This window comes from Poecilia reticulata, unplaced genomic scaffold (genome assembly GCF_904066995.2).
Source record: "Poecilia reticulata unplaced genomic scaffold, P_reticulata-male-v2 Scaffold_42, whole genome shotgun sequence".
NCBI lineage: Eukaryota > Metazoa > Chordata > Actinopteri > Cyprinodontiformes > Poeciliidae > Poecilia > Poecilia reticulata.
Window position 1 is genome coordinate 92,793 of NW_027675140.1, and position 22,032 is coordinate 114,824.

Here is a 22,032-nt window from a genome sequence, read left to right on the forward strand (position 1 = left end):
GTGTCATGTTTTATTGTGATCGGTCCCTATCTGACCTCTTTAACATAATCAACATGAAACTGTGTCCACAAACAGAAGACATGTTGGTGTGTCAGGGTGTCCAACCCCGTTTGGTTTGGATGCAGCAGGTGGGCGTGGCGGCGTGGCGAATATACCTGTCCTTACGTTTGGCTCTCTATTCCACAATTTGAGTCCAGCTGCACCAAATTCACTGAGATGGATCCTGATCCAACTCCAGACAGTAATCCAGTGCAATATTTGGTGGGTGTGGCCTAATGTCTCAACAGCGCCCTCTAGAATATTTTAAATCATCAGCCCCAAGCCATGCTTTAACCTAGAATTATGAAATTGATACACATGTGTATCTTGTCAGGTGTACAAAAAAGTCTCTTGGAGCCATGGTCCAAACCCAACAGGAAGTCGGCCATTTTGGATCAAATCTGCCATTTCCTGTTTTTCATAGACGTCGCATCTGATCGAACTCCTCCACAGCTTTTGAGATACAGACTTCAAACTTGCTCAGCACACACCTAAGACATTGAAGGTGAAAAATTATCAAAAGAATTCTCGTACATCAAAGCATGTGGGCGTGGCTAAGTGTCAAACTTTGGCTTTGTGCCATGAAATACTAAAATGCAATAACTTCTACAGGAAAAGTGACAACTTCATCAGACTTTCCATGTCTCATTATTGGCCAGCCTTGATCACATTCACAAGGTCATATGATGACATCACCTTAGCCACGCCCCCCTCCAACAGGAAGTCACCTGTTTTTGTCTGCCTCTAAATCAACCAGGCTTCATCCGTTTTGCACCAGATTTTCTATGATCGACTGGTGGACCTCTAAAGATTAGATTATAACTTGACTCTACTGCACCCTTTCGGTTAATAAAATAGCTGTATCTCCTCTCTACATTGGCTAATCTGCCTGAGATGTTGTGTGCTTCACCAAGGAGTTCTGCTGTAAACACAATGCAGCTAATGCCAATGTAAGTGACTAGATATAAAGTATCAATCCAGCTGTTCAGACATATATTTTTTTTCCAAAACTTAAACTGTCATAAACTGTCGTTGGTGGTGGTGAGGATGAACGCTGAGACCAAGATGATGATGATGATGATTATAATTTAATAAAGAGAATCTCAAACACAGTACAATATGAGCAACACGGAAATAAAAACTGCACACATCTAATACAGGTAGCAACTGAAGGAACTGAAGACGGAATGTTACGTATTTTAAGGTCCTCGCAAAAATCGCACAAGAAACGGCTCAAGGGCGCCCCCTAGCAACTTTCAAAAGACCCTTTCTATTCACTTACTTTATCGTAGAGACTTGAAATTGGTACATTGTAGAGCTCCCCAAGACACTCAGAATTTACAATTAATGTCATAGTGCAACTATCCAGGAAGTCGGCCATTTTGGATTGAAGTTCCGATTTTGCACCCATTTTGGCCGTTTACAGACGTCGCATTTGATCGAACTCCTCCTAGGGATTTCGATCGATCGGCTTCAAACTCGGTCAGATTGTTCATAAGGCATGGCCGATTCAAAGTTATCAAATTCGTGAGTTTTCGAGCATGCTGAAGGGGTCGTACCAGGGGTCAAAGTTCACCGACTCACCAGAATGTAATAAACTGTTATATCTCTTACAAATAAACTCACAGAGCCACCAAACTTTCTGTGTGTGATCACCTTTGGATGACCTACGACACCCAGTTGTGAAATTTTGAGATTACCTAAGCCACGCCCCTTAGAACAGGAAGTGTCATGTTTTACTGCGAACGTTCACTATCTGACCCTTTACCTAATCAACATGAAACTGTGTCCACAGACAGAAGACATGTTGGTGTGTCAGGGTGTCCAACCCCGTTTGGTTTGGATGCAGCAGGTGGGCGTGGCGGCGTGGCGAAGTGACCTTTAACGCCGTCTCCTTACGTTTGGCCTTGAATTCCACAGTTTAAAGCCCAGCTGCACCAAACTCACTAGGTTTGATCCTTGTGGGCCCCTCGACAGGAATCCAGTGTAGTTTTTTGTGGGCGTGGCCTAATGTCTCAACAGCGCCCCCTTGAAGATTTTAAATAATCAGCCCCAAGCCATTCTTTAACCTAGAATTATGAAACTTGGTACACTTGTGTATCTTGTCAGGACCTACAAAAAAGTCTCTTGGAGCCATGGTCCAAACCCAACAGAAAGTCGGCCATTTTGGATGAAAGCCATTTGCTGTTTTTCAGAGACGTCGTATTTGATCGAACTCCTACAGCGTTTGACATACAGACTTCAAACTCAGTCAGCAGAGAGTTCAGATATTAAAGGTCTAAAGTTATCACAGGAATTTTTGTATGTCAAAGCATGTGGGCGTGGCTAAGTGCAAAACTTTGAATATTGCTATAAAATATTAAAGTAACATAACTTCACATATAAGGTCACAGCTGCTTCAGACTTCCTATGTCTCAATACTGACCAACCTCATTAGATTCTCATGGTCGATGATGACGTAACCTTAGCTCCGCCCACTTTTAACAGGAATCAGCTGTTTTTTCTACTGTATGTCTTATTTTGACTGAGTAATACATATGGAATTAATCTTCTACACCTGACATAATATGAGTGATGATGAACTGGTGATGAACTCTGACTCATGGGGGCGTGGCCAACTGGCTGTCCTTCGCCATATGCATAAATTGTCTCTGAATCAAAGACGCATCTTCTGATTGGAACCAAACTGGATATGTTTGACCTGTGCTCAATGCTAAAGAGCCCAACGGGTTTGAATTGTGATTTTACTCTACAGCGCCCCTAGACTATCCATCATCAATATCTCCTCTCTACATCAACCGATCTGCACCAAATTTGTGGTGTGTCCTCAGGGAACAATGCAAAAGTGAACAGTTCAAACTGCCTGGCGGAGGCGCGCCTCAACTGTGCGATAGGGTACGCGGTGGCAGGCGGGCGGCGGTGCTGGGTCCCCCGCGGTGGCTATAGGCCGGAGCGGCGCTTGGCTGCTCGGGCCGCTTGAGGCTCCGCGGAGCTTTAATTTTTATTTTTTATTTTTCTCGCCTCAAATGAATTGCCTTTTTGGGGGCTTTAACATATTCAAAACTCACCAAAATTGGTGGTCCCATAGGACTGTGAAAAATTTACGTATTTTAAGGTCTACGCAAAAATCGCATAAAAAATGGCTCAACAGCGCCCCTAGAAATTTTCAAAAGACCTTTCCTATTCACTTACTTTATGTAGAGATTGAAATTCGCTACAGTTGTAGAGCTCCCCAAGACACTCAGAATTTACAATTAATGTCATAGTGCAAGTATCCTAGGAAGTCGGCCATTTTGGATTGAAGTTCCGATTTTGAGCCCATTTTGGCCGTTTACACACGTCGCATTTGATCGAACTCCTCCTAGGGCTTCTGATGGAACGGCTTCAAACTTGGTTAGTTGGTTCATAGGCATGCCCGATTAAAAGTTATCAAAACGGTGAGTTTTCGTGCATGCTGAAGGGGTGATACCAGGGGTCAAAGTTCACTGACTCACCATAAAATAATCAGCAATTATATCTCCTACAAAGAACTCATAGAGCACCAAACTTTCTGTGTGTGATCACCTTTGGATGACCTACGACACCAGTTGTGAAATTTTGAGATTACCTAAGCCACGCCCCTTAGAACAGGAAGTGTCATGTTTTATTGTGATCGGTCCCTATCTGACTCTTTAACATAATCAACATGAACTGTGTCCACAAACAGAAGACATGTTGGTGTGTCAGGGTGTCCAACCCCGTTTGGTTGGATGCAGCAGGTGGCGTGGCGGCGTGGCGAATATACCTGTCCTTACGTTTGGCTCTGTATTCCACAATTTTGGTCCAGCTGCACAAACTCACTGAGATGGATCCTGATCCAATCCGGACAGTAATCCAGTGCAATATTTGGTGGGCGTGGCCTAATGTCTCAACAGCGCCCTCTAGAATATTTTAAATCATCAGCCCCAAGCCATGCTTTAACCTAGAATTATGAAATTTGATACACATGTGTATCTTGTCAGGATGTACAAAAAAGTCTCTTGGAGCCATGGTCCAAACCCAACAGGAAGTCGGCCATTTTGGATCAAAGCTGTCATTTCCTGTTTTTCATAGACGTCGCATCTGATCGAACTCCTCCTACAGCTTTTGAGATACAGACTTCAAACTTGCTCAGCACACACCTAAGACATTGAAGGCGAAAAGTTATCAAAAGAATTCTCGTACATCAAAGCGTGTGGGCGTGGCTAAGTGTCAAACTTTGGCTGTGTGCCATGAAATACTAAAATGCAATAACTTCTACAGGAAAGTGACACTTCATCAGACTTCCATGTATCATTATTGGCCAGCCTTGATCACATTCACAAGGTCATATGATGACATCACCTTAGCCACGCCCCCTCCAACAGGAAGTCACCTGTTTTTGTCTGCCTCTAAATCAACCAGGCTTCATCCGTTTTGCACCAGATTTTCTATGATCGACTGGTGGACCTCTAAAGATTAGATTATAACTTGACTCTACTGCACCCTTTCGGTTATAAATAGCTGTATCTCCTCTCTACATTGGCTATCTGCCTGAGATGTTGTGTGCTTCACCAAGGAGTTCTGCTGTAAACAATGCAGCTAATGCCAACGTAAGTGATAGATATAAAGTATCAATCCAGCTGTTCAGACACACATATTTTCTTCCAAAACTTAAACTGTCATAAACTGTTGTTGTTGTTGGTGGTGAGGATGAACGCTGGAGACAAGATGATGATGATGATGATTATATTTATAAAGAGAATCTCAACACAGTACAATATGGGCAACAGGAGGAAAACCTGCACACATCTAATACAGGTAGCCACTGAAAAACTGAAGACTGAATGTTACAGCAACATATTACACATTATAACTTGACTCTACTGTGCCCTGTAGGTTAAATGGAATCAATCCAAACCAACCAACCAACTTTATTTACAAAGCACTTTAAAACAACCACAGCTGATACAAAGTGCTGTAATTAAACACAACATAATAAAAAATTAAACATACAATTTAAAACTAGATCCGCTGGTATTGAAAGTAAAATAGATGGTGCAGTGGTGTAAGCACAGCAGCTATGAAGGTTACCAGCCTGTTTGGTTCAACCGATCTCTGTGAATCAGTGTTTTCTGACATGAACTTCATCAAGAACAAACACAGAACATGTCTCACTGATGCACATCTGAAAGACGCACTCACAGTTGCAGTTTCAAGTTACACACCGGATTACAGAGCACTGGTGAACAGCATGCAATGCCAGTCTTCTCACTAATAAGGAAGCCAATACCAGATGTCAGTAGCAACATGGCAGTGTCATGGCAAAGTTTAATTAAAAAATTGAGGAATTGTGTTCAATTGTGTTCAATTTAGAAGTGTGTTCATGACATGTTACAATTTTGTTAAAAATGCAGCAGATTTGGTCATGAGTTCAAAATGTGATAAGATTTATTTAAAAATATGTAAGTTGATTCTTTTTTTGTGGCAACATTCCATGTCCCCATATTTTGCTCACAATTATTTTTTGTAAAATGTGCCAAATATGTACAAAAAAGTATTTTAATTATACATTTAGATGTTTGCATGCCAACTGGAGATGGGCGCCAGCAACCCTCCGACCCCACTAAGGGACAGGGTGCAGGAAAAGAATGGATGGATTTAGATGTTTGCCATTATTCAAATATAAACAAAATGGCTTTTAAATATTAACTTGTTCTTTATACACCTTTTAATTGACTCACATGTTCAATTTCATGTGCCCACAGTGCAGCGTAATAGACTTCCTCAAGACATTTAAACTATAAAATATATAATATTTTTTTCTCAATAAGTTGATTGACTGGACTACTACACCTTATTTTAATATACAATTTAATCTACTGAAACTATTTTCACATTTGATATTTTCTTCATATTATACATGTCCCAGTAATACTTTCCACCCTGTTATTTTTATTTCTGCCTTGAAAAAGTCTAAAATTCCATAAAAACCATTTAAAGTGAGTGACATCAAATGGTTCTGATGTGAATTCAACATGGAAACAAAGTGAGCTTCAAATGTCACCATCTCTGTACTTTTTCCTGTCTTAAATATATTAACCTGTATATGTTAGGCTTAAAGTTCCACGCTGTTAGGAAAGATTGTGAAAAATGTTTATTCAGAATTTAAAAAACATATGGCTAGATTTAGTCACTAAAGGTTTGTTATTCGGTTAATGTTAGCTAGCTAAATATTGACCACATAAAGAGCAACATGTAGATTAGTTAGAGAAGTTCCACCCTGTTATCTTCCACCCTGTTATGTTCATGAACCAAATAAGGTAGAAATTAGGGTGAAAATAAATAATTTTAAGTCAAATAAAAAATTTGAGTTGATGGAATAGAGTTGCAGAGTAGTCTGAGGTACTATCAGATGTCTTGCCATTTGTCTGTTTTCATTTCACTATTTACCCCATTGACTCCTGTGAGGGGAACAATGAGTATATGTCATGGGAAAATCAACTACAGGGATATCAATTGTTCTTGCCAAAAAGAACCAGGACAAACACTCTACCTGTACTTGACTGAGCCAATCCTGCAACTAATAATGAAATCATCAGATTTTAGAATCAAGTACTTTGATTTTCCACCTGTTATGGTACATCCAGCATGTTATGTTCCATTCCACACGTGTTTCTGTAACAATATTAAATATTGTTACAGAAACATTAAGTACTGTGGATTTTTCTGAACCATGTTGGGAGTTGAAGACCAATAAATGCAAATATTGGTATAAGTTTTTAAATTACCAATATTTTCAATGCATTCAGTAATAATGAGTAAAACAGATTTTTCTTTACAATACAGTCATAAATGATTTGTAACTTCATGATGTGTACCATTTCAAGAATAAAACATTATATAGTAAAAGGGACACACTCTTTGTAAGAAAAAGTCATTTTTCAAAATTTAAATGTTCAACTATTTGTGGTTCATATGTAAATGTTCATAACAGGGTGGAACACATTCAGAGACAATGGTGAAAAAAAACACATGTAATTATTAATTTATCTATTCCTGAGCTTGACACTATTAATTTCTCATGTTAAACATGTCAGTGTTTTAACAAAATATTTAAAATATATCTAGTGTCACTATTTAATAACAATTCGAGAGTAGTAGGGAAATTCATTTGAAAATTACCCCATTGCAGAGAAGGATCTCAATGATTTTGCTCAAAGTTCAATAAATATTGACTAATATAATATCACTAATATATATATATTAGTGATATAAAAATAACCAATGAATTGATGAAATAAGATTAGTAACCAGCTTCTGCAGCCGAGGATCAGACCGCCAGGGTCCCCTCCCTTGGCGCCGCCCATAGCACAATGCACCCGACCCCTTTGGCCCCTCGGACAGGTGTGAGCCCATCGGATGCCTCCTGGACGCCTCCCTGGTGAGGTGTTCCGGGCACGTCCCACCGGGAGAGGCTCGGGAAGACCCAGGACACACTGGAGGGATTACGTCTCTCGGCTGGCCTGGGAACGCCTTGGGATTCCCCGGAGGAGCTGGAAGAAGTGGCTGGGGAGAGGGAAGTCTGGGCCTCCCATCTGAAGCTGCTGCCCCCACGACCCGACCCCGGATAAGTGGAAGAAAATGGATGGATGGATGAAGATTAGTAACACTTTATTTGAAGGGGGTGAATAAGACTGTCATGAAACTTTCATAAACATTACATAACACCTGTAATGAACATAAATAAACCTTCATGAATATTATAACTTGTTAAAGTGTGATTCAGTAAATTATGACACTTTTAATACAAGTTGACATTCAAAATATCCTTATGACAACTTGACATTAACCAATAAATCATTACTGTTTAAATTTTACTTTTAATGAAATAACTTACCTAATTTAATAATGCAATTGGTAAAGAGATTTTGTAAAGAGAAATTCTTTAAATCGGTTCTGAAATCCAATATGTTTTTCCTTTTCTAGAAGGAATTAATCAGTTGATTGATGGATTATGAGACAAATGATGAAAACAGAAATAATCCAGTTGCATTCACAATGGTCCACTCCAGAGTGAAGATGTTTGACAGTTGCCTGAATGTCTTCCATCAGGTTGAAGTTGACAGGAGGTGAGTTCCTTTGATGCGCATATGGTCTAGCTCATCAGTCTAGTCGACTTGGCAACAGAGAGAGAGAGTCCTGGACCTGGAAACGGAATCTGTAACAGAAATCTGCCTGTTTAAAAAACAGACCTTAACCTGGGGTACTCTATAAAAAGAAAAAAGCTTACATTAACACATTCTTCCCCTCACTGTAGTGAAATACATTTATATATAATGAAACTCATGTGAATACTCATACATTTCAACATAGAATGGACTGTATTCTACAATTCAAGTAGTTTCAGTTTAACTGCTTCATTGGTTGTTAGTTGATATGAGGTGATGTTCCTTTGATGCGCTGTATGGGTCCAGCTCATCAGTCTGGTCCACTTGCAGCAGAGAGAGAGTCCTGGACCTGGAAACAGAATCTGGAACTGAACTCCGAAGAGAAATCTGACCTGTTAAAAAAAAACAGACCTTATCAACCCAGGGTGTCTATAAAAATAAATAAATCTTAAATTTAAACATTTTCCCCTCACTTTAGTGAAATGCCTTTATATTATAATTAAACTCCTTTGAATACTCATACATTTCAACATAGAATGGACTGTGTACTAACCATGTCCATTAAGACATTTTAGTGCAGTTGGTCAGATGAACTCAACCCATATTTGAACAAAAACAAGATTATTATTTCGTTTATTTTTTGCTAAAGAATTACAGAAAAAAGATTCTATTCTCAAGCAAATCTTTAATAAAAATAAATTAACGTGAATCTAACAAAAATGAAATACTGTGTCCTGGCTACACTTTCTTAATGCAAAAAAATATATATTTATTAAGAAGAGGTTTCAAATTTCATGCCTGTTTTCAATGTGTTCCATGGTTGTGCAATAAAAGTCACATCATACAAACCATTTTTAAAAATTATACACTCTTTACCTGTCAATTATTTGAACAATAGTAGGTTAAACATAACAGGAGAAAGCTAGAATTGGATCACCAATTTGTGGAATTGTACATTTCAACTATTTTCCTCTGTATGATTTACATTACCATCTTGCTAAAATGCTCCTTCAAATTTGTTTTGCTTGTAATAAATGTAGCCATAAATTATGATTTCAAAACAAATAGTACAATGCTAAAATGTTTGTTAAAAAGCTCTAGTTACACCTGGATTTCATTTTTGTACATTTAAATATGAGGCACTTTAACATGATAATTTGCAAAATTATCTGGACTCATTGCATAAAGCAAATGCAGATATTTTCTATTTAACTCCCAATTTTAGATTAAGGAAAAAATGTTAAACTGTTCATTTATATAATTTTTTAAAAATATTTAAAGCTTATCAGGATTCATACTTAATTTTTTTTACCTTCAATCGTCAGCACAAATGTAGTCGGGCAGTCCTGGAATTGAACCCAGTTCCACAAATGGAAGTACCAATAAACTGCCTTTGCTTTTTTGTGCTATGTGACAAGGTAAAGCAAACCCTGCATTAAGAACAGCTTCAAAGATTTAACACACGTACATATTAATCATATTCAAATTCAAAATTCTTTATTGATCCCAAAGGATATTAAATATCAATATGCCAATTATTAAAATGTTGCTTTCATTATTCCTTTAGGTCTGTATCCAATTGTTCATCTGTCAAAGCTTAATAAATAACTTAATGCAAGAAACGAACCTTTTCTAAGGAGAGTTTTAAATTCCAATTTTATGTAGGAACTGTCCTCCTTTGATCAGTGAACTTGAATCTGATTTATTGTGTGGTGTAGATATGCAAGTGTTGTGAGTGCAAGCGGGGCTCAAAGACCCTTGGTTGGTTATCTTCCCCATTTCCTTTGTATGTCAGGTGTGTGTAAGTGGGATGTGGCATCCCTTGTTTTGCTCCCTGTCTTTCCCTCTTATTAATGTGCTTAACCAAATTTAATTGAGGAGGCAGTAGTTCGGAGACAGCTGCAGTCGTCTTGGAGTGGGTATCTTCTAATTATTCCCTGACTATCCATGTGAAAACAGCATCCCACTGCCCGTTTATGTGCGGCATATGGAACAACTGCTTCACTTTTCAAGCCTAAGGATACCTATTTGGCCATCCATGTGAAAACAGCATCCCACTGCCCGTTTAAGTGCGGCATATGGAACAACTGCTTCACAGACTAACCATCAAAATGTTTTGAGCAACAGAAATAAAGATGTAGTTAGTGGCTTTGCTTAGTGTTTAAAGTGCCCAATTTTTGTAAGTGCCATCACTCTTTCAAATGTAGCTCAATGTCTTGCAGTCTTAAACATTTTTTAATTCATTTTCATCAAGAAAAACCAAATATTTCAAAACATCACATGATTACAACCGCTCAAAACACACATTACTCCCTCGTGATCACTAAAATATGTAGGCACAACTACGGCTTCAACTTATGCATCTCTGATTTAACATAAACGTGATCTATTAATGTACCTTTTCAGTGGTTGGCTCATCAACCATTTGTAGGTATCCTTTATCAGACATAAATTTTGAGATAGTTGATGACTTCAAAATATCATCATTAAAATCTCCAATCAGTGCTATTGTGTCACTTTGTTTTTCAAGCCAATCAAACAAAGTTTGTAAATTTATTTTAAATAGTGACAGGGGATATAATGGTGGGCGATAAATTACCCCAAGGACCATTTTTAAATGACTAAACCGGTACACCAAACACTCCAAATTCAGCTCTGGCTGCTGCAGAACTTCAAATTCAATGTCATTTGCACAATAAATGCCAACACACCATGTTGTTGGTCTTGCAACACACTCAATTGTGGATGCCTGTTAAATAAGATAAATGTCGTGGACGGTTGGAGAAACTGTAACCATCAATTTTTACTGTATCAGTTTGAGTTGAAGTCAACCATGTTTCTGTAACAGCAACACATTTAGGTTTCCATTTCTCTGTAAAACAAGTCAAATCTTTACATGCCGAGATAAACTTTGCACGTTCATCAGGAATACAGTAAAAGGAGATTTGTTAAATCGGTCCAACTGAATAGATCCACTCAAAAGGGTCTCATATCCTCAAGAGCAACAGCAATGTCATCCTTACAATATATCCTCTTTTCATCAAAATCTTGAATTGTCAATCCTGAAAGACTTTAACACGACTCACGGCCACATAAGCTTGTCCCGGGGCAAAGATTTTACTAAAAGAAACAACAGCTTCCTCAACAGTCATTCCTTGAACTTTGTGTACAGTACATGCCCATGCTAACTTGAGAGGAAATTGCCGCCGCAAGCCGCCTTTAACAGTGGCTCTGTCCTCCTCAGGTTCAATAGGTGTGGATCCAGCCAAATCTGATGATGTATAGTGGCAACTCTTCCTCTTCTTAATGCCTACTCGTTCATCATCAAATTTAACATACACCACTTTAGGAAACTTGTCCTTTTCAGGCATTAATATTTCTGTCACAGTACCAACAACACCATTAGCTAAACCATCATTAACATCCACATTTTTACACAACATAACACGTGCTCCTTTGCCAATAACAACACTTCTGATAAGCAGGTATTGAAGCTTTTGCATGACTCCCTTCTAACAACCTCAATTTTCCGTTTTTTTATCATTTACATAATCCTGTGCCCCAATTCTAACAAATTCAGGACAAGTCTGATATAATTGATGAATATTATGCTCGCTCACTTGTTTATTAGTCGCAAATATGTGCAAGGCTGAGCTAACCTCACCCGTTTCACAATGTTTAAAATCTTATATCATCCGCCAGCATTGGTGTACTTTTGGAGCGAGTTCTCATCCTGTTAAGCAGTTGAGAAAATACAGCATCTTTTGCCTCACAATTTCAGTTAATTCTACAATTTGAAATAACTCCGACCATATATTGTGGCAACACCCTCAGCGTATATCGGCTTACCTCGAACAGGGGAGCTGATAGACATCGCCGACAGTAATTATACTGATACCCCCATATACTTTCGTGGTTTGTTTAATCTGACGCAATCGGCCGTTAACATATGATAAGAGATTGTGATCAACCATTGATATTTCATCTATAATAAGAAGTTGAAGATCACTATATTTGACACGCAAGGAATTTAGTTTATCTTCGCCCAAAGGAGTATACGGTAGGCGTACATCCTTTCCAATAGAAAAAGTGGTGTGGATGTTGTCGCTTCTAAATTATACGCCGCTATGCCAGTGGGAGCTGTGAGTAATACGCATGTATTATCAGGAAACCTACACACAGTGGACAATAACCGTTTTGATTCATATTCAATTGCCTTAATTAAATGACTTTTTCCTGTACCGGCCCCCCCTGTAATAAATATGTGCAATGGTTCTGGATTTTTCCATTAACTTTATCTAAACACCACTGCCGGATTGATAAAAAACAGAAAACTGTTTTTCATTCAAAGATCTAATCAACGCAAGGCCTTCAGATCTACTCATTTGTTTTCTCTCAAATACTGAAATGTCTTAGGGTTAGAACTTAAATCAGGAATATGTTCCTGAGCATCATTTCTATTGGTTTCTCTTTCGTAATTCCACACACTCCAAGCGTTACAATTCAACCTCAGGACACAACTCAGCCCATGTATCCTCCAGCATTACATCACCAGTAACATTGTCCACAGCCTCAAAATGATCAGATTCCAACTCAAATTCACTCCTATTCAAATCTACAACAGACTTTACAGAATGTTTGTTCCATCAACAATCCAATAACACCAGTCTGTAAAAGTCACCATAGGTTTCACAATGTGCAGGTTTAAGTTCACTATCAAAGCGGTAAGGCAGAAATAACTGCATTATACTTTGATAAAACTTCTCTGGCTGTTTCGTTTCAGAGAAACGTGCATATCGAACAACTGCTGGTTTTGTCCGAGTTCTTTTACAACAATCCCAAAGCCATTGTTCAACTTTACTGAATTTCTACATTTCTCATTTTTGACAAAACACGATACTCTGAAGCAAATGTAGCCAGGCACATATCAGAAAACACATCTTCATTCGGCCTATTCTTATAGCGGTCAACTATACCGTCATAAACATGTCTTCTGGGTAAGATCCTGAGAAGAAGCTTTTTCTCTCAAAACAGAGATGGGTAAACTCATTTTCACAATATTATCACCTGTTGGAATAAAAACAACTTTCCGAGAGCACTCCTTTAAATGCATGTTAGTCAGTCGGTACACGGCTTCTTGAGCAGAAACATCCCGGTTATGTAAATAGACACTACCGAGTGTCTTTAAAGCCTCTTTAGCACTAACATTACCATCTTTAGCTGCTTCTCTCTGCGCATTTCCCAACAGAAGGCCAATTTCACGCTCACTTTTGGACATGTAAGATACTATAAACACAGCATGCATATGCATCAACACAGTACTGGATATCAATATTTGCATTCCAAGCTTTAACAGCGGCCTGCTATATGATTAATCCAGACTTCATTAATTTGTCTTTTCAACACTACATGAGTATTCCTACTGGATCGCTTATATGCAGTTTCAAATAAACCTTGACTTATCCCCAAAGCTTGAAACATTTCTTCCACAGTAGTATATGTACAGTTCTCATCCGAGATGGCATTCTTTACACTAGTTAAAATATCACTTGCTCTATCTCTCTCAATTTGTGCCCAACTTTTCTTGTCCTTGCTAAGACATTCACAATCTGCCTTATCAGTTTTATCCAAATTGCATTTGCAAGTCTTCACTGGATCTTGATATTTTTCACCGCGACAAATAAAGGTTCGGCAAGATGCAGGCCGTGGGAAATTGAAACGACAGACAGTTTTTTTCTTTTTACAAGTTTTTGAATGTCGTTTTGAATGCTGCTGTACAGATGTAACAACTTCAAACAATGGATCTTCTTCAGTTGGAATTTCACATGTTACATACTTATCAATAAATGCAGTAACCTCTTCATCAGTGTTCTTGTCCAGAATTGGAGCACCAGAAATCCAAAAAGGCAATGACAATGGGGAGAACCACGCTGCTGGAATTCTACACGATAATAGTAATCTTCAATTTTTCCAATTGGATTTGCAGGAGACATTAAACCTTCCTTTACAATACCATGCCACCTAAAATCAAACGTTCTGGCAGCAGTAACAGGGTTACGACGCAGCAATTCACACTTATCTGCCCACTGCAACTGTTCCAAAGTCTGCATTCGCCCTTCCTGCTTCAAAATGCTGTAAAGTAAATTTTTCCATCTCATATCAGCAGAAGAAAATGAGGCAAACCATGTGGGTTTCCTAACATTCTAACACAAGCTAGCAAGTCGCGTTGAGCCGACTGCCAGAAGGCAGGTGTGCCTCGAATAGGTTTCAAGAAGCGATACCCATCATCAAACTGTAACAACTTATTTAAAGAGTCCTCATTTTTAATACCTCAGTCATATTTTGAAATGTAGGACTTGTGCCTTTACGCAATGCTATAGACACTTTAGAGACAACTTGCTCCAGTTCTGACATGTATTGAGCAAAGAAGATGTATTCTACATTACGTGCAAATCTACCATCAGCATGAAGAAGTCTGTTATTAAAGTAGCGGCTTAAGGTCAAACGATATTGCCGCTTTTCATGGTATGTATTATACCCCAAAGGAAACAAACAGGGAAACATTTTGCTTCATTTGTACAATCAGAAAGCAATTTTACCGGGTTATTATTTTCACTTGGTGCAATATTCAACACATTATCAACATATTGATCCAAAGCTTCTTGTCCTATATCTACTGGCATAAGACAAGTGTCCTGGAACATGCAGTGTTGCTGTCTGTCATGTAAAAGGTCATCATCATTTTCATCTATGGACATGTCCTCATCTTCTTTAACACTTTATTCTTTATTAAAACAGAACTATTTTCTTCTGGAGAAAACTCATTGATCCAAGATTCATTGAACTCCACATCTTTATAATGAGAATTACAATGTTTCAAGTACCGAAGAGCTTCCTGGACATGCATTGTATCAACATACTGATAATCATAATGACCTTTGTATGTCAATTTACGCTTCAACTTCACAGGTAACAAAGAGCCTTCCATATTACTTCTTGGCAACAGGCTGCAAGTTTCAACTATATTTGTAGGGACACATGTAACAGGTCCATGCACTCCATTTTGTCCACCTTTGGGCAAAGCCAGCATTTCATAAATGGTATATGTAAAGCAATNAAGTGTTGCTCCAAAGTATTCAAACATGCCAACTGAGGTGGGATGGGATCAACAGATAAATTATTACATGAACTTTCTGAGGGTATTTGACCTTTGCTCATTTTATAATGGCAAGAATAACAGATATACAGCCTATTTCGACAGGTATTAAGAGTGCATGGAGATGCACACACATCATCACACCTATGCACATAATCGTCACTTATACATTTATCTGCAATTAAAGACATTTCTTTAGTTTTTCTGTACTGGTCTTTGTGACAATTCAATATCTGATGCTTGAACAACAGACGAAAGCAAACGCAACAAACAAAATTTGGCCCCTCTTTACCTTCTCCAAAAATTGTGCAACAACAAAATCAAACTCCTTTGACTTTCTTTAATCTCCCGTCTTTTAGCTTTACATCTGATATTATGTGCAACTTATGTCCTGGATAAAGGTATTGCTTTTTACTCGATTCTTTTACTTTTTGTCTATGAGATTCATTTTCATTATACTTTTTAATGCTCATTTGCTTCAGTTTGTCTCGATAAGATTCGTCTTTCTTATATTTCGCAATGCCAATTTGCTTCAGTTTTTCTCGATAAGATTCGTCTTTCTTATATTTCGCAATGCCAATTTGCTTCAGTTTTTCTCGATAAGATTCGTCTTTCTTATATTTCGCAATGCCAATTTGCTTCAGTTTTTCTCGATAAGATTCGTCTTTCTTATATTTCGCAATGCCAATTTGCTTCAGTTTCTCTCGATGAGATTCGTCTTTAGTATATTTATTAATAGTCCTCAGCTGAACCTTTTTTTGATAAGTCTCATCATCATGATATTTTGTTCTACTCGAGTTTTTCTTCTTTTCCTTGTATAAAAAATTTGTCTTGTATTTGTTATTCTGCTTAAATTTTACTTTTTGCATATATGTCATTTGAGTTTTGTATTTGATCATTTTCTTCCCATTCCTTTTTGTCTTAAATACATAGAAAAACTGTAGTTTCTTTTATTGCTCGTTACAGTTTGTTTTGTATCTTTCTGTACTTGGGAAGATCTTGTTTGAATGGATTTTGTCTGTAATGAACCATTTGGATTACAAAGTTCGAAGCAACAGTCTTTATTAGCCTGCTTTACACACATAACAGCATCAAAATGATTATTACAGTTTTGAAGATACAGAGCTTGATGAGTAAAATTACTGTTATTTGAACTGTATTTGCTCCACTGTGTGCCATTAAATACATAAATGTCCAATCCCAACATGATTGCAGCAGATTTAAACTCAATTTCGGTAGCACAGTGACCCAAGTACTTCATCTGTGACTGGTTAACATATTCTGACACAGAAGCATAATCTCTTCCAGAAACTCTTCACATTCTTCTATATTCTTGGTTATATATGAAACTACAGCAAGTCTAATTTTACGGTGATTATTCTGTGAACCGCTGAGTACATGAGATATAGCTCTGAAAAACTGTTGGCATCATTTACAATATTTTTAGTTTTACACACACTTCCTAAAGGCCCTCCCAATTTTACTGGTTGGAAATTGTGTTCTTCAAAGTCTATTTTAGTTTGTTGCACAGAGTTTTAGCAGTAACTTCAGACAGGGAGTAAATAGCAAAGTCTCTTGATCATCTTGCAAAATACCCACACACTCCTCTTGCACAAAACTCTCAGTTTTGACCATCTCTACAAGAGCGATTTTTTGTTTTGCAATAGCTTTCCGAGTTTTACATTTCCCAGAAACATCTTGATTTGTGCAATAACCATAACATATTTGTGACTTGGGCTGCTTTACACAAAGAACATTCTCATAATGATTACCATTAATATTTTGCAAATAGAGACCATGATTGCACAAACTGTTTGTAGATGTATATTTAAGCCATTTATCACTACAATAAGTAAAGATATTTATGTCAAAAAAGTCAGCTGCTGCTTGAATCTCTACTTCAGTTGCCCAACTGCCAACATATTGCATCCTTGAAGTCCTAATATATTCTGACATGGAAGAATACTCATTTCTGAGAATACTTGTATACATTTGGAAATTCTTTTTTAACTGGTTTGTGACAGCAAGCCGAATTTTGCGATGAGATTTCTGATTGCCACTGACAGCTTGACTAAGTGCTCTAAAAAAGCAGTTCCATCACCTACTATTTTTTCTGTCATACATGGCACACCCAGTTCACCAACCACGCAAGATACAGAATGTGCCCGTTCAAACTCTACATTAAACTTGCCACACAATGACCGTGCAATGTCTTCAGAGATGGGGTTAAAATACAATTCCTTATTTTGGACATCAGTAACAACCACATCATCATCACCATCATCATCCCTGTTTGATGTTTGCAGTTGGAATGAAGGTCCTCCATAAGAATCCTCCTGTATATCACCATTGCTCCCTTCAAACAGACTAGTGCTACTTGGAAAAGCAGCTGAATGTTCAGATACACTTTTACTTGAGTCCATCTGAACAATATCAACTCCACTGATCTCAAAAAACCTCCGAGTGACATTCAGTTCAGCAGAAAGCCTTGTAAGATATGCAAAGACATCATCTATACAGTTAAAGTAAAGAACAACGCTCTTACCATGTGCATCTACCATGCCCTCATTGTTACGTGCATGGGAGTCTACAATAGCATAACGCCCACTATTACTGATGAGAGCACAAGTACTGCCACATACTGTCATAAAGCACGTTTCATACTTTCCACACATCTTACTCAATCCATCCCAGAGAGTAGTAAGCACATCCTCCTCTATTAACTGTCCTCCCATTATATCCACATCTCCAGAAGCATAATCTGCATGATAAAAACATTCAAAATGCTGTCCATCAACATGAATATTTTCAGGCAAGTCTGGAATAGCAAGAAGCTCATGTCCACCACTGATTAAATGGCCGTCATGCAAAGCTGTGTACAGCTTATCACCTGCAGTAACTACATTGTCCAATATCTCAATATTCCACGAAAAAACGCACACACTGACAAGCACACACTTGTCAGTGTGTGCTTTGTTAAAGCAACAAGACTAATGGCTGCACACTGAAGTCCACCATATGTAAAGCGATCCTCACCCTGATGAAATGACCCACTGAATGATGCAACATGGCTACTGGAAGCATGGCATGCATCTGTAGAGTGTGTGTCTTCAGTCAGTGCTGTGCATGTTTCCATATTACTGCACATCTCTTTTACAGAAATGGCATAGATTGCATATTCGGTTGCATATAAGGATTCCCCAAGTTTGTTCAAATGAACCATTAAATCAAGTAAGCTTGTGTTAAACACCACTACAGGCGTACCAGATTCTGATGCTAAGCCCTCCGAATTCCGTGTTCCAAAGTCTACAACAGCAAAGTACTCTCCATGCTGGATTACCAAGGTAGTTGCATCATGAAGACAAAAGATACACATTCCATTTCTCATCAAATACATTTGTAATAGTTCAAAGAGTTCCCCCTCCTGGTCAAAATCACATGTCACCATGTCACAAATTCCTACATTCCACTTTCCACCAAAAATAGTCTGATCTTGAACCAACTTGCACAACTCTGGCTTTAAGCCTATGCTGGGTCTTTCTCGAGCAATATATTCCGCCAACTTGCGACCTTGCACAGAGACTTCATCTACATCTGACGTCTTCCAGGTACAAATGGAGAAATGTGATGTTTTATTGCGGCTACAATACTGCATGACATGAGGGTCCCAGATGTAGACCGATTACTACCAATAAATGTCCCTGGGACAAGAGCCGACTGCAACCCCTCCGAACTCCTACAAAGCAGATCATTTTTACCTTTGGATGACGTCGGCGTGCACTGGCAATCATTCCTCTCAAGCGTCTAGAATGGAAATTTTAAAAACATTAAGACTTCTATATTTTCACTTTATTTAGTCTTTTTCCTTAAATGAAAAATGCTTAGCGGAACTGCACAAAACAATTACTTAAGTTATTCAATAATCTCAAATAATTGTAAAATATATGCACATAATTTGAATGTTTCATTTTAGCATTTATTACAACATAAATAAGTAACATGTGCAAGCAATTAAAGATTATTGTAGAGAGGTTCCAGCTAAAATGTGTATTACAGTGGTCCTGCAATCAGTGTTTTTCTTTGCATTCTGTTAATTGGTTATAATGTCAGAAGACACAAACATTGCCTACAGTCTAACTCTCATCTACAGTCTGGTTCTTTTCCTAAAATATGTTAGAAAGCAAGCTTGCATTACTTTTTTCTCCAAAAGACAAATCAGATAACATTAAACATGATACTCATCTATATTCATTTTGTACATAGTATACCACATGTACCATTACTTTTTATATAAATATTTGTGCCAACACAGCAGTCACCATTAAGCTCCAAACAAATGATGCATTTGCAGTAAACTATGACATCATTTAGCATATTACCTTCAAACGTATTTAAGAAAGTAGACATGCACAACTGCTACATCCAAAAAATAAAAATGTACAAACACTTCCACACAATTGAAAACCTCACCCTTTTCTGCTGCATTCATGTTCAAATCAAAATAAGCATGATCTCTTGAGCATTTTTGGCCTAAAATATATACTAAGATTTCCTCTTTATTTTAGAGATTCTACATCTACTCAAGCTAACACTACATCTGAAACATTGTTACAATCCAAAGAAATATCTTTTGCATTATCTTAAATAGTCAATTGACATTTCAGTAATTCATTGAGGGGATTCTGATTAATTGCTTACACTTTGTTACTTTTTGTACAGATAATCTGTCCCTGCAAAATATTTACATGTAACGTTTCAATCTTATGGATTGAAACATATCCAACATTATGCATAACACATTAAACAAATAAGTTATACTGTATTATTCCAAATAAATTAGATTTTATGACTATTAGAAAATATTTTTCTTATTACACAGAACGATAAACATCACAATACATACCAACTGGCTGGGAGGACTCGCCGACAGACCAAGACAGTTCAACATCTCCTGAGATTCACAAGGCAGCACATTGCAGACAGACATCTTGGCTGCTTTAGCTTTAGCCTCAACCTAAAACCAAATGAGACCAAAGCAAAATATTAAACTTGCTTTGCACAAAGTCAACAAAGATTCAATATAACGTGTTTTCAGTTAAAACACAACTCAATATTTGTTATACATTAAACCTTCATTTGCAAAATACTTTTATTCTACAATAACAAATTATTAACTTATGCTTTCACAAACCTGCTGTCTCCCAGCTGACTTCTTTGATGTTCCACAGACTTTGTCTGTAAAAAACATTTCAGGTTTGGATTCTTTATAAAAGAAAATACTAAAATGGTAAATGGTACTTCCAGTCTTCTGCAAATTACCTCATTGCCTGTGTGAACATCTGAAAGGTCTGATGGAGAGACCGTTTCCATGGCAACCAAGATATCAGGTGAAAAACGTAAAGGATTCAACAGAACGGAACACTTTCTTAACGATACTGGAGTCCCATCAATCTGCAAAATAAAACTTTAATTAAGATACCAGTGACATTTACAATTAGATCTTATAAATCGCTACAAGCCTCAAATACCTTGTGATGAACCACCCTTGTCTTCAGTGAATCAGAAGATTCCAATTCCCCTGAGTGGTTCCTCTGTAAAGATAGAGCACATATGAGTTGTTTAAGATATTTAACAGTTAAAGAAACATCTTTCTTCTACTGCAAGGAAACTGCAAATATATCGATACCTTTCTGCCAGATCTCACAAGAGTCCACTCTGAAGATGGCAAAGATGGGACTCTTCTTTCCTCCCCTTTCACGACAATGCGAGGAACAAATCTTGGCTTGTAACCAGTAGCTGCCTGACTCTGTACCGGTGGCTTTGGAGTTGACATTTCGAGATATCGATAAGCAAACATCCACATGAGTTTCTGGAGAATGGGCATGCCGTGGTCATCGCTGAGGTGGATCTGCACACATTACAATGAGAGATAAAATTAACATTCCATAGAAATGCACAATTTTACCTTCCTATTTTGAAAATGACTATGTACTCACGCCATCAGGGCTCCACAGATTGAGACGCTTCAGAGGAAAGTAGTCAGCTACAGGAAAATAGGGGATACCTGAAAAGACCAGGATAAAAAAAAATCATACATTCCGTTCACCAAACACAACAAAGACCTATAATACATTTTACCAAAGAGAAACGTATTAATACCTACCAAGCTTTGCTGCCCTGCGATGAAATTCTTGCTGAAACAAATTTTGCTTCTCTAGGGATTCAGTCAAGCGCAGGGGGAAGCCAGTACAAAAAACCTAAGAAAAACAACCCATTTAGACATTTATGCTTATATCACCGTTTCTCAATTCCACACCTCAGTGACCATTGCTCTGCATTTTACATATGTCTAGCAGAGGGAAATACCTAAAACATGCTAGAAAGTGGTCTCTGCAAACTAAAATTAATGAACACTGCTTTACATTCATGCTGAAAACACAGTACATACCTTAGGCCAACGATACAAGACGGTCAAAGGTACTTTTCAAATTCCTCTCCCGCTTCCTCTGGATTAAGGGATGCAGTAAGATTATTTGAAGGAGCTGTGACACAGACAGCATCAGGCTGACGGGGAACAACAGCGTGGTAGGCCTCAATGCGCAAGTCAGCTGCAGACGCACCAGGAGTGCACATCACTCCAAAATCAATGCACCCATCCGAATCTTAACA

At 37.9% G+C, this 22,032-nt stretch overlaps 1 protein-coding gene and 1 long non-coding RNA gene across 2 annotated transcripts; both read right to left on the minus strand.

Annotated features, from left to right (window-relative positions):
- Positions 1–8,392: 8,392 nt before the first annotated feature.
- On the minus strand, positions 8,393–20,562 carry LOC145550413 (uncharacterized). The gene is made up of 3 exons (XR_014086315.1): positions 20,267–20,562; positions 19,122–19,167; positions 8,393–8,599 (listed from the first exon to the last, which is right to left on the minus strand). It is a non-coding gene; the product is annotated as an uncharacterized LOC145550413 (long non-coding RNA).
- Positions 20,539–21,829, minus strand: LOC145550411 (uncharacterized). The gene is made up of 7 exons (XM_081604370.1): positions 21,812–21,829; positions 21,527–21,620; positions 21,360–21,427; positions 21,050–21,271; positions 20,892–20,954; positions 20,683–20,814; positions 20,539–20,598 (listed from the first exon to the last, which is right to left on the minus strand). The coding sequence occupies exons 4-7, from the start codon at positions 21,245–21,247 to the stop codon at positions 20,539–20,541; spliced, it is 453 nt and encodes a 150-aa protein (XP_081460496.1). The 5' UTR covers positions 21,248–21,271; positions 21,360–21,427; positions 21,527–21,620; positions 21,812–21,829.
- Between the last annotated feature and the right edge of the window lie 203 nt (positions 21,830–22,032).